Genomic DNA, 16,966 nt, shown 5'->3' with positions numbered 1-16,966 from the left:
ATTGATCCCTTGATCATTATGTAGTGTCCTTCTTTGTCTCTTGTAATAGTCTTTATTTTAAAGTCTATTTTGTCTGATATGAGAATTGCTACTCCAGCTTTCTTTTGATTTCCAATTGCATGGAATATCTTTTTCCATCCCCTCACTTTCAGTCTGTATGTGTCCCTAGGTCTGAAGTGGGTCTCTTGTAGACAGCATATATACGGGTCTTGTTTTTGTATCCATTCAGCCAGTCTGTGTCTTTTGGTGGGAGCATTTAATCCATTTCCATTTAAGGTAATTATCGATATGTATATTCCTATTCCCATTTTCTTGAATGTTTTGGGTTTGTTATTGTATGTGTTTTCCTTCTCTTGTGTTTCTTGCCTAGAGAAGTTCCTTTAGCATTTGTTGTAAAGCTGGTTTGGTGGTGCTGAACTCTCTCAGCTTTTGCATGTCTGTAAAGGTTTTAATGTCTCCATCAAATCTGAATGAGATCCTTGCTGGGTAGAGTAATCTTGGTTGTAGGTTTTTCTCCTTCATCACTTTAAATATGTCCTGCCACTCCCTTCTGGCTTGCAGAGTTTCTGCTGAAAGATCAGCTGTTAACCTTATGGGGATTCCCTTGTGTGTTATTTGTTGTTTTTCCCTTGCTGCTTTTAATATGTTTTCTTTACATTTAATTTTTGATAGTTTGATTAATATGTGTCTTGGCGTGTTTCTCCTTGGATTTATCCTGTATGGGACTCTCTGTGCTTCCAGGACTTGATTAACTATTTCCTTTCCCATATTAGGGAAGTTTTCAACTATAATCTCTTCAAATATTTTCTCAGTCCCTTTCTTTTTCTCTTCTTCTTCTGGGACCCCTATAATTCGAATGTTGGTGCATTTAATGTTGTCCCAGAGGTCCCTGAGACTGTCCTCAGTTCTTTTCATTCTTTTTTCTTTATTCTGCTCTGCAGTAGTTATTTCCACTATTTTATCTTCCAGGTCACTTATCCGTTCTTCTGCCTCAGTTATTCTGCTATTGATCCCTTCTAGAGTATTTTTAATTTCATTTATTGTGTTTTTCATCGTTGCTTGGTTCCTCTTTAGTTCTTCTACGTCCTTGTTAACTGTTTCTTGCATTTTGTCTATTTTATTTCCAAGATTTTGGATCATCTTTACTATCATTGTTCTGAATTCTTTTTCAGGTAGACTGCCTATTTCTTCTTCATTTGTTAGGTCTGGTGTGTTTTTACCTTGCTCCTTCATCTGCTGTGTGTTTTTCTGTCTTCTCATTTTGCTTATCTTACTGTGTTTGGGGTCTCCTTTTCGCAGGCTGCAGGTTCGTAGTTCCCGTTGTTTTTGGTGTCTGTCCCCAGTGGCTAAGGTTGGTTCAGTGGGTTGTGTAGGCTTCCTGGTGGAGGGGACTAGTGCCTGTGTTCTGGTGGATGAGGCTGGATGTTGTCTTTCTCTTGGGCAGGTCCAGGTCTGGTGGTGTGTTTTGGGGTGTCTGTGGCCTTATTATGATTTTAGGCAGCCTCTCTCCTAAATGATGGGGCTGTGTTCCTGGCTTGGTAGTTGTTTGGCATAGGGTGTCCAGCACTGTAGCTGGCTGGTCATTGAGTGAAGCTGGGTCTTGGTGTTGAGATGGAGATCTCTGGGAGAGTTTCGCCGTTTGGTATTACGTGGACCTGGGAGGTCTCTTGTGGACCAGTGTCCTGATGTTGGCTCTCCCACCTCAGAGACACAGTCCTGATGCCTGGCTGGAGCACCAAGAGCCTTTCATCCATGAGAAAAAATAGAAAGAAATAAAGAGGATAAAATAAAATCAAATAAAGTAAGATAAAATAAAGTTATTAAAATAAAAAATAGTTATTAAGAAAAAAATTTTTTTAAGTAAAACAAAAACAAAAACAAAAAAAAACAGAAGGACAGAACTCTAGGGCAAATGGTGAAAGCAAAGCTATACAGACAAAATCTCACCCAGAAGCATACACATACACACTCACAAAAAGAGGAAAAGGGGAAAAAATAATATATCTTGCTCCCAAAGTCCACCTCCTCAATTTGGGATGATTCATTGTCTATTCAGGTATTCCACAGATGCAGGTACGTCAAGTTGTTTGTGGAGCTTTAATCCGCTGCTTCTGAGGCTGCTGGGAGAAATTTCCTTTCTCTTCTTTGTTTGCACAGCTCCCGGGGTGCAGCTTTGGATTTGGACCCGCCTCTGCGTGTAGGTCACCTGAGGGCATCTGTTCTTCGCTCAGACAGGATGGGGTTAAAGGAGCAGCTGCTTCGGGGGCTGTGGCTCACTCAGGCCGGAGGGAGGGAGAGGTACGGATGCGGGGCAAGCCTGCGGCGGCAGAGGCCAGCATGACGTTGCACCAGCGTGATGCGCACCGTGTGTTCTCTCGGGGAAGTTGTCCCTGGATCACGGGACCCTGGCAGTGGCGGGCTGCACAGGCTCCCGGGAGGGGGAGGTGTGGAGAGTGAGCTGTGCTTGCACACAGGCTTCTTGGTGGCTGTAGCAGCAACCTTAGCGTCTCATGCCTGTCTCTGGGGTCTGCGCTGATAGCGGCTCACGCCCGTCTCTGGAGCTCCTTTAAGCAGCGCTCTTAATCCCCTCTTTTGGGAGGTCTGAGGTCTTCTGCCAGCATTCAGTGGGTGTTCTATAGGAGCAGTTCCACGTGTAGATGTATTTCTGATGCATCTGTGAGGAGGAAGGTGATCTCCGCGTCTTACTCTTCCGCCATCTTGAAGCTCCTCTTTAACTTTTGCCATTTTTATTATGTCTTGGTGTAAGTCTGTTTGGGTTTATCTTGTTGGGACCCTCTGTGCTTCCTGTACCTGGATATGTTTCCTTCTTTATGTTTGGGAAGTTTTCAGCCATAATTCTTCAAATACATTTTCGATCCCCTTTTCTCTTTCTTCTCCTTCTGGAATCCCTATTATGTGTATGTTTTATATTATCCCATAGGTCTCTTATATTGCTTTCATTTTTATTTTTTTATTTGGCTTTCTGTCTGATATCCTGATTGGGTGATTTCCATTATCCTGTCTTCCAGGTCACTTATTTGTTTTTCTGCATTATTCATTCTGCTATTCTATTCGATTCTGCTCTTCTATGCCTTTAGCTCAGCTTTTGTCTCTGCAAATGAATTTTCTTTTTCTTTTTTTCTTTTTGGCCATGCTGTGCGGCTTGTGGGATCCCAGTTCCCACAGGGATTGAACCAGCCCTCAGCAGTGAAAGCGCCAAGCCCTAACCACTGGACTGCCAGGGAATTCCCTGCAAATGAGTTTTATATTTTTTGGTTCCTCTTTATAGTTTCTAGTTCCTTTTTACAGTACTCTGCATTTCTGTTGCTAGTGTTTCTTAATTCCTTCAGTATTTTCATTATCTTCTTTTTGAAATCAGTGTCTACTAGTCTGGAGAGGTCTGCTTCACTGCTTGTTCTTTCAGGGGAATGCTGTTGGTCTTTTACCTGGGAGTGGTTCCTCAGCTTCTTCATTTTACTTCTATTTCTCTTACTCTGTGAGTTTAGGAGAAACAATTATCTGGTGTGGTCTTGGAAGGCTATTTATATGTGGGCGTGTCCCTGTGTAACTTGTGTGGGTTTAATATATTTGGTGCCAGGGCTGTTTTTAGTATGGATGCCTGTCGCCTCTTTCCTCAGTGTGTGTTGGTTGTTCTCCCCTTGATAAGGGGTGTGCAGGTGTGGTGGCTGGTGCCTGGCCCTGGGGTTCTTGGCAGTGGTGGCAGCTAAGGTGCACCCCCAGAGCACATGATGGGGACAGAGGTGGTGGCTCATGACCACTCCTGGAGTCTAGGAGGGAGACCGGCAGTGGCTCCCAACCACTCCTGGAGTCTGCAAGGGTGGTGGTGGTGGCTCACGACTGCTCCTGCAGCCTGGGCAGGCAGTGTCATGCCCTCTGTGAGCGCGTGCACAGGGTAAAAGGCTACAATCTGGGTCCCACCCCTCCCCTCATGCACTCCCCAAACAGTGGTGACTGGTCTCTAAGTTGGCCCAAACTTCCTCCACGTACACCCCCAGCCATGGTTGCACTGGATTCCAGCGCCCCCAGGCCATCTCCACATGGCCAACCCCAGTCCTCTCCCTGGTTCCGATCTCCGAAGCCCAAGTTCCAGCACCCAGCCCCCGCCTGTACTGGCGGATGCATGTCTCAGGCTGGGGAGTGCAGGGCAGTGCAGGGCGGCAGCACTGACCATCTGTGCAGTTCTCCCTCTGCTCTGGCTGCTGCAAACCAGCAGCACTCTCCTACGAGGCTCTGAAGCTCCCTTTCTGTCCCAGCAGATCTCCCCACTGGTGAGGGGGCTTCCAAGGGTGCAGGGACCTTTCCTCTTTCACAGCTCCCTCCCAGGAGCACAGGTGCTGTCGTGAGACCTTTCTCGCTTTCTATTTTTTCTATTTCCTACCTGGTTACATGGAGATTTTCTTGCCCTTTCAGCAGTCTGAGGTATTCTGCCAGCATTCAGTAGACATTCTGTGAGAATTGTTCCACAGGTAGATGTATTTTTGAAGTATTTGTGGGAGAAGGTGAGCTTCATATCCTACTACTCTGCCATCTTGATCCCATGCTCTGCCATTGGTATTTTGATAGGGATTGCATTGAAACTGTAGATTGCCTTGGGTAGTATGGTCGTTTTTAACAATAATAATTCTTCCAATCCATGACCATGGAATACCATTTTTTTTTAAAGACATTCACTTTTTAAAAAAATTTATTTATTTGTTTATTTATTTTTGGCTGCGTTGGGTCTTTGTTGCTGCGTGTGCGCTTTCTCTAGTTGTGGTAAGTGGGGGCTACTCTTCGTCTCAGTGCACGGGCTTCTCATTGCGATGGCTTCTCGTTGCAGAGCACAGGCTCTAGGCGTGCGGGCTTTAGTAGTTATGGCACATGGGCTCGGTAGTTGTGGCACACGGGCTTAGTTGCTCTGTGGCATGTGGGATCTTCCCAGACCAGGGCTCGAACCCGTGTTCCCTGCATTGGCAGGCAGATTCTTAACCACTGTGCCACCAGGGAAGCCCCAACCATGGTATATCTGTATGTTTGTATCATCTTCAGTCTTTTAAATCAGTGTCCTATGATTTTCCGAGTACAGGTCTTTTACCTCCTTAGGTAGGTTTATTCCTAGGTATTTTATTCTTTTTCATGCAGTGCTAAATGGGATTGTTTCCTTAACTTCTCTTTCTGGTAGTTTGTTGTTAGTGTATAGAAATGCAACAGATCTCTATATTTTAATTTTGTATGCTGCAACTTTACTGAGTTCATTGATGAGCTCTAGTAGTTTTTTGGTGGCATCTTTAGGATGTTCTATGTATAGTCATGTCATCTGCAAGCAGTGACAGTTTTACTTCTTCTTTCCCAATTTGGATACCTTTTATTTCTTTTTCTTGTCTAATTGCTGTGGCTAGGACTTCAATACTATGTTGGTTAAAAGTGGCAGGAGTTGGTATACTTGTCTTCTTCCTGATCTTAGTGTAAATGCTTTCAGATTTTCACCATTGAGTATGATGTTAGCTGTGGACTTGTCATATATGGCCTTTATTATGTTGAAGTATGTTCCCTCTATGCCCTCTTTCTGGAGAGTTTTTATTGTAAACGATATTGAATTTTGTCAAAAGCTTTTTCTGAATCTGTTGAGATGATCATATGGTTTTTATTCTTCAATTTGTTAATATGGTATAGCACATTGATTATTTGCAGCTATTGAAAAATCTTTGCATCCCTGGGATAAATCCCACTTGATCACGGTGTATGATTTTTTTTTAAGAGTTGTTGGATTTGGTTTGTTAATATTTTGTTGAGGATTTTTGTGTCTATGTTAATTGGTGATATTGGCCTGTAACTTTCTTTTCTGTGATATCTTTGTCTGGTTTTGCTATCAGGGTGATGGTGGCCTTGTAGAATGAGTTCAGAAGCATTCCTTCCTTTGTAATATTTTGCAATAGTTTGAGTATAGGTGTTAACTTTTCTTTAAATACTTGGTACAATTCACCTGTGAAGCCATCTGGTCCTGGACTTTTGTTTGTTGGGAGTTTTTTTTTTTTAATTACTGATTCAATTTCATTATTGGCAATTGGTCTGTTCATATTTTCTATTCCTGGTTCAGTCTTGGGAGATGGTACATTTCTAGGAATTTGTCCATTTTTTCTAGATTATCCATTTTATTGGCATATAGTTCTCAGTATTCCCTTATGATCCTTTGTATCTCTGTTGTGTTGGTTGTAATTTCTTTTTCATTTCTGAATGTATTGATTTGGCCTCTCTCTCTCTGTCTTTTTTGATGAGTCTGGCTAAAGGTTTATTAGTTTTGTTTATCTTTTCAAAGAGCCAGCTCTAAGTTTCATTGATCTTTTCTGTTGTTCTTTTAGTCTCTATTTCATTTATTTCTGCACTAACGTTTATGATTTCTTTCCTTCTACTAACTTCAGATTTTGTTCTTTTTTTAGCTCCCTGAGGTATAAGGTTAGGTTGTTTATTTGAGATTTTTCTTGTTTCCTGAGGTAAGCTTGTATCACTATAAACTTCTCTCTTAGTACTGTTTTTGCTGTGTCTCATAGATTTTGGATCATTGTGTTTTTGTTTTCATTTGTCTCCAAGTATTTTTGGATTTCCTCTTTGATTTCTTTGGTGATCCATTGGTTGTGTAGTAGCATATTGTTTAGCCTCCAAGTGTTTGTGTTTTTTGCAGTTTTTTTCTTGTAGTTGATTTCTAGTCTCATAGCATTGTGGTGGGAAAAGATGCTTGATATGATTTCAGTCTTCTTAAATTTACTGAAGTTTGTTTTGTGGCCTCACATGTGATCTGTCCTGGAGAATGTTCCATGTGTACTTGAAAAGTATGTATTCTCCTGCTTTTGGATGGAATGCCCTATATATATCTATTAAGTCCACCTGGTTTAATATGCCATTTAATGCCAGTGTTTTTTTATTGGTTTTCTGTCTGGATGACCTGTCCATTGATGTAAGTGGGGTGTTAAAAGTCCCCTGCTATTATTGTGCTACTCTCAATTTCTCCCTTTATGTCTTTTAATATTTGCTTTATGTGTTTATGTGCTCCTATGTTGGGTGTATATATATTTACAATTGTTATATTTTCTTGGATTGATTCCTTGATCATTAGGTAATGTCCTTCTTTGTCTCTTATAATAGTCTTTATTTTAAAGTCTATTTTGTCTGATATAAGTATTGCTACCTTGGCTTTCTTTTGCTTTCCATTTGTATGGAATACCTTTTTCCGTCCCCTCACTTTCATCCTGTGTGTGTCTCTAGATCTGAAGTGAGTCTCTTGTAGGCAACATATATAGGGGTCTTTTTTTTGTTTCCATTCAGCCACTCTGTGTCTTGATTGGAGCATTTGTTCAGTTTACATTTAAAGTAATTATTGATATTGTGTTCTTATTGCCACTTTATTAATTGTTTGGGGATTGTATTTTAGGTCATTTTGTTCATTTCTTCTTTTGTTCTCTTGTGATTTGAAGACTAGTATTATGTTTGGATTCCTTTTTCTTTTTTGTGTGTGTATCTAATTTAAATTTTTGTTTTGTGGTTACTGTGAGGTTTATATATAGCAATCTGTATATATACGTGATTGTTTTAAGTTGCTGATCTCTTAACAAATGTGTTTTAACAACCCTGTGTTTGTACTCTCCTCCCCTCATGATTACTGTTTTTGATATCATGTTTTACATTTAATTGTTTTGTGTATCCCTTAACTGCTTATGGTTGATATAAGTAATTTTACTACTTTTGTCTTTTAACCCTCCTACTAGTTTTGTGTGTGGATGATTTCCTACCTTTACTATATGTTTGTCTTGTTTTTTTCTTTAATAGATCTTTATTGGAGTATAATAGCTTCACAGTACTGTGTTAGTTTCTGTTGCACAACAAAGCGAATCAGCCGTATCCCCTCCCTGTTGAGCCTCCCTCCCATCTTCCCTATCCCACCCCTCTAGGTCATCGCAAAGCACCGAGCCAATCTCCCTCTGCTATGCTGCTGCTTCCCACCAGCCAACTATTTTACATTCAGTAGTGTATATATTGTCAATGCTACTCTCACTTTGCCCCAGCTTCGCCCTTCCACCTCATATCCTCAAGTCCATTCTCTATATCTACCTCTTTATTCCTGCCCTGCAACTAGGTTCATCAGTACCATTTTTTTTAGATTCCACATATATGCGTTAGCATATGGTATTTGTTTCTCTTTCTGACTTACTTCACTCTGTATGACAGACTCTAGGTCCATCCACCTCACTACAAATAACTCAATTTCATTTCTTTTTATGGCTGAGTGATATTCCATTGTATACATGTGCCAGATCTTCTTTATCCATTCATCTGTCGATGGACATTTAGGTTGGTTCCATGTCCTGGCTCCTGTACATAGTGCTGCAATGAACATTGTGGTACATGTCTCTTTTTGAATTATGGTTTTCTCAGGGTATATGCCCAGTAATGGGATTGCTAGTTCATACAGTAGTTCTATTTTTAGTTTTTTAAGGAACCTCCATACTGTTCTCCATAGTGGCTGTATCAATTTACATTCCCACCAACAGTGCAGGAGGGTTCCCTTTTCACCACACCCTTTCCAGCATTTATTGTTTCTAGATTTTTCGATAATGGTCATTCTGACTGGTGTGAGGTGATATGGCATTGTAGTTTTGATTTGCATTTCTCTAATAATTAGTGATGTTGAGCATCTTTTCATGTATATGTTGGTCTTTACTGATGAGATTTTTTTTCCTTTCATGATTTTCATGTTGCTAATTGTGTCCTTTTCATTTTTGCTCAGGGCAGTTCCTTTAACATTTCTTGTAAAGCTGGATTGGAGGTGCTGAACTCTTTTAAAAGCTTTTGCTTGTCTGTAAAGCTTTTGATCTCCCCATGAAATCTGAATGAGAGTCTTTCTGGGTAGAGTATTCTTGGTTGTAGGTTTTTCCCTTTCATCACTTTATATTGTGCAACTCTCTTCTGCCCTGCAGAGTTTCTGCTGAAAAGTCAGCTTATAGCCTTATGGGGGTTCCCTTGTACATAACATGTTGCTTTTCCATTGCTGCTTTTAATATTCTCTCCTTATCTTTAATTTTTGCCATTTTAATTACAGTGCATGTTGGTGTATTCCCCTTTGGGTTGATCCTATTTGGGACTCTCTGTACTTCCTGGACGTGGATGTCTGTTTCCTTTCCTAGGTTAGGGAAGTTTTCAATTAGTATGCCTTCAATTATGTTCTCAGCCCCTTTCTCTCTCCCGTCTCCTTCTGGGACCCCTATAATGCAAATATGGTGTGTTTGATATTTTCCCAGAGGTCTCTTAAACTGTCCTCATTTTTTTTCATGCTTTTTTCTTTTTTCTGTCCAGCATCAGTGATTTCCTCTACTGTCTTCCAGCTTGCTGATCCATTCCTCTGTATCATTTAGTCTATTGTTGGTTCTTCTAGTGTATTTTTTATTTGTTATTGTATTCTTCATGTCTGTTTGGCTGTTCTTTAGATTTTCTAACTCTTTGTTAAAAGCTTCTAACTTCTCATTCTGTGCATCCATTCTTCCGAGTTCTTTGATCATCTTTCTGATCACTACCTTGAACTCATTCTCAGGTAGATTGCCTATGTCCACTTCACTTAGTTCTTTTTCTGGGGTTTTATCTTGATTCTTCATTTGGAACATGTTATTCTGCTGCCTCATTTTGCCTAAGTTGCTGGGTTTTTTTTTATGTGTCTGGTAGGTTGGTTACATTTCCCAGCCTTGAAGAATAAGCCTTTTGTAGAAAATCTGTGTGTCACAGAACACTTCCCTTTCATCACCAGAGCTATATGCTCTAGGGCTTCCCTCATGAGGGCTGCGTGGATCTTTCTGTTGTGGTGGGCTGACTATGTGGACAGTCTGGTAAGCTTGGTTGGCCCTTGGTCTTTTTGGTTGCCAGTTCCTGCCTTGTGCAGAGGCTGTTGGCTGCTGGTTCGTGGGACTGGGTCATGAGGTGGCTGACTGCAGAACTCTAGGGGACTATACTAGTGCTGGTTACTGGTGGGTTGAGTCAGGGTCCAGGAGACCCTGGGGGCTGTTGCTCACCCACTGGTGGGTGAAGCCAGGTCCTGGGGCTAGTACTGGCCTACTGGTAGGCAGAGCTGGGTCCTGGGGTCTGGTTGCAGAGCCCAAGGGTCCCAGAGCATGTGTCGGACCACTGGTGGGTGGGGCCAGTTCCTGACACAATTGGCTGCAGGACCTGGGGTGTCTGGAAGCTTGTGTTGGCCTGCTAGTGGGCGGGTCCTGGGCGCAACTGGTCCGAGGGCAGGGTCTGGGCAGCTAGTGAGTGGGGAGGTCTGCAGAGTGCAGGACTGTGGTTTTCTTGCAACTGCTGTCTGCCCCCTGGTGGGTGGAGCTGGACGGGAGGCTAGAGTAGGCTCACTGGTGGGTGGGGCTGGTGCCTTGGGGATTCTGGTGCTGGTTCCTGACCACTGCTGGGTGGAGCTGGGTCCCAGGGTCTCTGGCTGGAGGGTCCTGGTGGTCTTGGTTCTAGTGCCTGTGTACTGGTGCGTGGAGCCGGGTCCTGGGTCCTCTGGTGGGCAGGGCTGTGTCCAGAGGCAGCTGTGGATCAAAGGGTCTTAAAGCAGCCTCTCTGTTGGTGGGTAGGGATGTGTCCATGCCCTGTTAGTTGCTTGGCCTGAGGTGTCCCAGCACTGGTGCCCCAAGTGGGGCTGGGGCCTGGGGCTAATAAGCTAGAGGGAGGATTCCAAAATGGTGCTTTGCCAGCACCAGTGTCCACATGGTAGAAAGAGCTCCCCAGAATGGCTTTTGCCAGTGTCTGTGTCCCCAGGGTGAGCTGCAGTTGCCTCCTGCCTCTCCAGGAGACTCGCTAGGAGTAGCAGGTAGGTTTGACCCAGCCTCCGGTCAAATTACTGCTTCTGCCCTGGGTTCCAGAGGATGTGAGATTTTGTATCTGTCCTTTCAGAGTGAAGTCTCTATTTCCCCCAGCCCTCTGGGACTCTCAGAAGTAAGCCCCACTGAACTTCAAAGCCAGATGTTCTGGGGGCTCATCTTCCTGGTGCAGGACCCCTGGGCTGGGAGCCTGACACGCGGCTCGGACCTCTCACTCCCTTGGGAGAACCTGTGTGATCATAATTATTCTCCTGTTTGTGGATTGCCCAGCCAGGGATATGGGACTTGACTATATGGCAGCTCTGCCCCTCCTACCTGCCTCTCTGTGCTTCCTTCTTTATATCTTTAGTTGTATAAGAAATTTTCTGGCAGGTTCCAGTCGTTTTCATCAATGGTTGTTCTGCAAATAGTTGTGATTTTGGTGTACCATAGGAGGAGGTGAGCTCAGGGTCTTTCTAGTCTGTCATCTTGCACAGTCTCCCTTGTTTAAATGTTAATTCTACATATATTTTAGACCCCACAAGATAATAATGTTTCGTTCAGTCAATATACATTTATATTTACCCACATATTAAAACTTTCTGTTGCTCTCATTTTGTTTTAGTTTGGGATCATTTTTCTTCTACCTAAAAAACTCTTCAGTACTTATTTTAGTGCAGCTATGCTGGCCACAATGTCTCTCAGTTTTTGTTTACCTGGAAATGTATTCTGCCTTTACATAATACTTCAGTGAAGTTTTTTTTTTTCCATACAGTAACATTCAGAGATTTTATGTGTACAAGTTGATGACTTTTGACAAATCATATGTATATATATGTGTATGTGTATGTATGCATAATTACATACATACACATGTTATATATGCATATACCACACATACACATGTGATATGCATATATACACATTTATGCATAGTGATACATATATTCACATGTGACATATATGTATGTATAATATATATACATATATATGTATAATATATATACATATATATATATATATATATGACACTGCAAGATAAAGAACATTCTATCACCCCAGCAATTTCTCTTATTCCTCTATGCAGTCAATTTCTCCTTTACTCCTATCCCCCTACCCAGGAAACCACTGCTCTGATCTAGATCAGATTTCTAGAATCATATGAATGGAATCATATACTACATGCTTTTTTGAGTCTTGTTTCTCTCAGCATAACATCTTTGATACTCATTCATGTCATATTAGTATTTCATTCATATTTATTTTTTAATTTATTTTAAATTATTTTTGGCTGCGTTGGGTCTTCGTTGCTGCGTGCGGGCTTTCTCTAGTTGCGGCGAGCGGGGGCTACTCTTCCTTGCAGTGAGCGGGCTTCTCATTGTGGTGGCTTCTCTTGTTGCGGAGCATGGGCTCTAGGCACGCGGGCTTCAGTAGTTGTGGCACGTGGGCTCAGTAATTGTGGCTCGCAGGCTCTAGAGCGCAGGCTCAGTAGTTGTGGCGCATGGCCTTAGTTGCTCTGCGATATGTGGGATCTTCCCGGATCAGGGCTCGAACCTATGTCCCCTGCATTGGCAGGTGGATTCTTAACCACTGTGCCACCAGGAAGTCCCTCATATTTGCTTTTGAATAGCACTCTACTGTATGAATGCACCCCGATCTGCTGATCCACCCACCTGTAGTTGCCCTCTGTGGGAACAACAAGCTACCTTATCAGAGCTGGCAGTGGAAGCCCCTTGTTTAAAAAAAAAAAACCCACAAAATTGTCCGAACCTCTGAACCTTTTCAGAAGGCAGAGTTCTAGAATGAGAAGTTACTAAATTGAAACTTTTCACAGCCTCTTGATTCGTACATCAAATGGCTTTCTGGAAGGTTTCCATCAGTTTACATTCCTGTTATGAAAGTTCCTGTCTCACCATGCGATCAATAGCATTTTTGTATCGTATTTTCTGATATTTTCAAGCATGCAAAATTGAATCTAATCACTGAAAGGAATTTCCCTTCATTCTAAACCACTAGGTCCTATACTTATTTTCTCCCTGAGTTCATAGAATTATCAGAATTATTACTTCTTTAACCCCCATCTCACTGACTTTCTGAGAAACTAATCTGAAAAGCCAATTCAGAGTCATTTCTGGCATCAGTATTTCTGGTAACCAGATGCCCATGAACTGAATTTCTCTGCAGTGTTCCATGATGTTGATTTGGTCTACCCTTGGACTCTGTTTACCAGGGCAGGATCAGCTTTCTTTGTTTCCTTTCCCATCATCCATGCCTTGTTAAGTTCCTGCTGAATTGAGCAAACTCTGGAAATCTGATTAAATCTCAAACCAGAGCTCTGGACGTTACAAAACAACAGCCTCCTTGCCAGCTGGCTGACATGTAATTCATTGCTTTGCTTAGGTGGCCATAAATCAGGGGATTTTCCTTAAGTTTCTGCCTTTGATGGTAAGAGGTAGTGACGTCTGTGGGTGATACTACGGGGAAGGGCTGGGAAGACACGTCACTGGTTTTGTGGGAATCACAGGCTTGGAAGAGGCAGAAGCCAGGAGTGAAATGGGACCCACAGTGAGGATGGATGAGGATTGGGAGCGGAGGAGTGAAGGCCATTGTCTAACACCCATTCCAAGCCTTGGTAAGAATGGAGCCATAGGATGAAAAAACCCTGAATCACCAAGGGGGAAGGCAATTCCCTTTCCAGCTCTCTCAGATTTACCATGATCTCAAAGAGAAAGTCTCAGTCTTGTGCTACTGTGTCTTTAATACCTCTCAAATGCTTCTAAGAGAAAACAGGCCTCAGACCAAGAACCTTTCTAGGCAACACTGTTGAGCTGGAATACAATAGCATGGTTTTATTTCTAGTGAATTATTTTTGTATTACTTTCTATTTATTGCAAATGATTTTTTTGTTTACAATGGTAATATAAATTTTCCTTTAAAATTAGTCTGAGTTGTAAAGTCAAGTCAATTTAAAGCAAAAAGTTAAGCAAGTAACTTTGCTTATGGGACTCAATTATGGCCAAAAAAAGTGACTATGGTGCCTGAATGACTGAGATTTGGAAAACACTGTCCCAAAGGAAGAAGGTAAAGAGAGTACTCTGAGATCCTACAGTTCCAGATTTAAAAATTATTCTTTCTCCAAGTTCATTCATTCATTCATTCATTTATTTGTTCACCGTTCAGCACAAGTGGTTTTTTTTTAATATAAACGTATTTATTTGTTTATTTTTGGCTGCGTTGGGTCTTTGTTGCTGCGTGCAGGCTTTCTCTAGTTGCGGCGAGCGGGGGCTACTCTTTGTTGCGGTGCGCGGGCTTCTCATCGCGTTGGCTTCTCTTGTTGTGGAGCATGGGCTCTAAGCACGCAGGCTTCAGTAGTTGTGGCTCGCAGGCTCAGTAGTTGTGGCGTACAGGCTTAGTTGCTCCGCGGCATGTGGGATCTTCCCGGACCAGGGCTCGAACCCGTGTCCCCTGCATTGGCAGGCGGATTCTTAACCACTGCGCCACCAGGGAAGCCCCAAGAGTGTTTTCAAAGAAACCTTTCTCTCTTTTTTTTCTTTTTGACTTTGCAGATTCCAGAAAGAAATTGGAAATTGAAGATTTAAGGAGAGAATGTTGTTTTAAAATATTCTCACTTTCTTCAAAGAACACATGACAGAAACTTAAAAAGGTATTATTAACCAGTAATTTAAATATACATTTAACATTATCAACTGGTATCCCTTAAGGGAACTAATTTTCTAAAGCTATGGATCCTTAAGTGGGTCATAGAATTGATGACAACAGAAAAAGCTGAATTAGAGTCAAATCAATCAGCATACTTTTAGTGCAGTAGTAGCTAATCACTCATCCCTTTAAATTCCATTTGGTAAAAATCTCTTGCCTTTCTGTTGTTTATTTTTATTTATTTATTTATTTTTGGCTGCGTTGGGTCTTCGTTGCTGCACGCAGGCTTTTCTCTAGTTGTGGCGAGCGGGGGCTACTCTTCGTTGTGGCGCGCAGGCTTCTCGTTACGGTGGTTTCTCTTGTGGAGCACGGGTTCTAGGCGTTCGGGCTTCAGTAGTTGTGGCACACAGGCTCAGTAGTTGCAGCACATGGACCCTGGAACACGCAGGCTTTAGTAGTTGTGGTGCATGGGCTCAGTAGTTGTGGCTCGCGGGCCCTAGAGCGCAGGCTCAGTAGTTGTGGTGTACGGGCTTAGTTGCTCCGCGGCATGTGGGATCTTCCCGGACCAGGGCTCGAACCCATGTCCCCTGCGTTGGCAGGCAGATTCTTAACCACTGCGCCACCAGGGAAGTCCCTTTCTGTTGTTTAGAATGTTAGAATGTACTGTCTTTTGCTCAGTCAGTCAGGTTATGAAAGAAAGGTTACTGTGTGGGGTCCCACTGAGAATCTCTATAAGGCTTGCATTTGGCAACTTGATAGGTAAAAGAAGAAAAAATGCAAGTGTGTCAAAGAGCAGGAGACTAGTACGTGACTGGGTGGAAAAAATGTGAGAACCACTAGACCTGAATGTTAACATATGTGGGCTCATGAAACATACATGTTTAGAGGTCTATGAATTTTTTTTTTTTGAGTTCTACAAAAAACATTTAAAACTCTCTCTCTAGAGTGTGTGCATTTTAGACAAAGGACTAAGTGGCCAGTTCAAGGCCTTTCTACTTCCAAGCATGTGATCCATTTATATCCACAGGATGACTGGAGAATTAAGTGGCTGAGAGATCTTACTCTAAAAGAAAGAAATCAGTGCAATTCTGGGGTAGTGCAGATAAACTCAAGATATTTTTTTAATACCCAAATAAAAGAGCTTGGGCCCCTGTCCCTACCGAGACTGGAAGTTCAGCACATGCATGAGGTTTTCAAGGATTTCCAGGGAGATGTTGTCTGCTGGTCATCCATTCCTTGGAATTGTCACCTCTCCCTCTCACCTTCCTTCTGTCCTGCTTCACTCCATAATGGCCATTGCTGCTCCTTCATTCCCTAAGGTGCTTGTATGTAGCCAACTTGGCTGGAGATATAAGGAGAGCTGGGGCGGGGGTGTGGGGAGGGCTACAGCACAACCCAGCGCAGGCAGTAATGACTGACACATCACTGTTCCCGGGTTCCTGGGCTCTGGCTACCACAGGAGACTTCATGCCGGCTCGCTCTCTCCTCAGGCCGTTTTGTGCTCAGACCCTCTCTCCCACCAACCTCATAGTTCCTCTGCCCCCAATTCTGGGTGCTGTCCCCTCACAGGGCACGTGGAAACTTCCAGTTCCAGTTACCTAATTTGGAAAACATACCTTTGCACCCCTATCCCAATCTAGGACTGAGGCACACTAAAAAAAAAAAATAATAATAATTAAGAAGTTTTGCTAAACAATAGTGTTGTCTACCTCTGGTCATCTATCCTAATGGTGTAACCCACACGCAGGAGCAATTAAATTATGATTTTTACTTTATTACGTCTCAGATCAATATCTTAAGCATGACTCCTTCCTGTTCTAAATAGAGAAATTCCAGGACCGAAGAAAGGGGGAGGGATCTTTCCCATGGCTTTGTTTTTGTTGGTGACTTCCTTTGTCTCTTCAGGGTTTGCACTGAGAGGCTGGCCTTGGATCCTGATTGCCCTTCTGCCAGGAAGGCACATGCAGCCAAAAATGAATTTGGGAAAAGCAACCACTTGCTCCTTTAACCATGGAAAAGCAGGGCCGCAGTGAGATGGAAATAATCCCGTCAGAGTCTCAGTCCTACATCAAATTGTTGAAAGTCAACCGGGAGCATCTGGTCACTCACGTCCGCAACACTCAGTGTCTGCTGGACAACTTGTTGCAGAATGACTACTTCTCCACCGAAGACGTGGAGATCGTGTGTGCCTGCCCCACGCAGCCCGACAAGGTGCCGGTGACAGGGATGCCAGCCTTGGTGGCCGGAAGGGGCTTCTCCCCACTGACCTGGGTGAAGAGCTTTGGGAGTTCAGTGCATTGGGTGGAATCTCCTGTCGGGGTTATCTACCGCACAGAAATGCTTGAGTTAGCTTATTCCACAGTTACGTATTTCACTTCTGTGTTCCTGAAGCACAGCAAACTCTTCTGACCTCTCCATTCTCCTTGCTGTGCATATTGGTTCTCAAACAACTTGTTTTCCAGTTCACT

At 42.8% G+C, this 16,966-nt stretch overlaps 1 protein-coding gene across 3 annotated transcripts in view; it reads left to right on the top strand.

The window, feature by feature from the left end:
* The window catches only part of NOD1 (nucleotide binding oligomerization domain containing 1), a 93,980-nt gene that overhangs the window by 27,518 nt on the left and 49,496 nt on the right, over nt 1–16,966 (top strand). For all 3 annotated transcript variants that reach the window (XM_061197872.1, XM_061197873.1, XM_061197874.1), the window contains exon 2: nt 16,404–16,709. In XM_061197872.1, coding sequence (XP_061053855.1) covers nt 16,509–16,709 — 201 coding nt within the window. In that variant the 5' untranslated portion in view covers nt 16,404–16,508. The remainder of the gene's footprint in view (nt 1–16,403; nt 16,710–16,966) is intronic.

This window comes from Eubalaena glacialis, chromosome 8, assembly GCF_028564815.1.
Source record: "Eubalaena glacialis isolate mEubGla1 chromosome 8, mEubGla1.1.hap2.+ XY, whole genome shotgun sequence".
Classification (NCBI taxonomy): domain Eukaryota; kingdom Metazoa; phylum Chordata; class Mammalia; order Artiodactyla; family Balaenidae; genus Eubalaena; species Eubalaena glacialis.
Note: the sequence above shows the minus strand (reverse complement) of the source record. Positions and strands in the feature narration are given on the sequence as shown.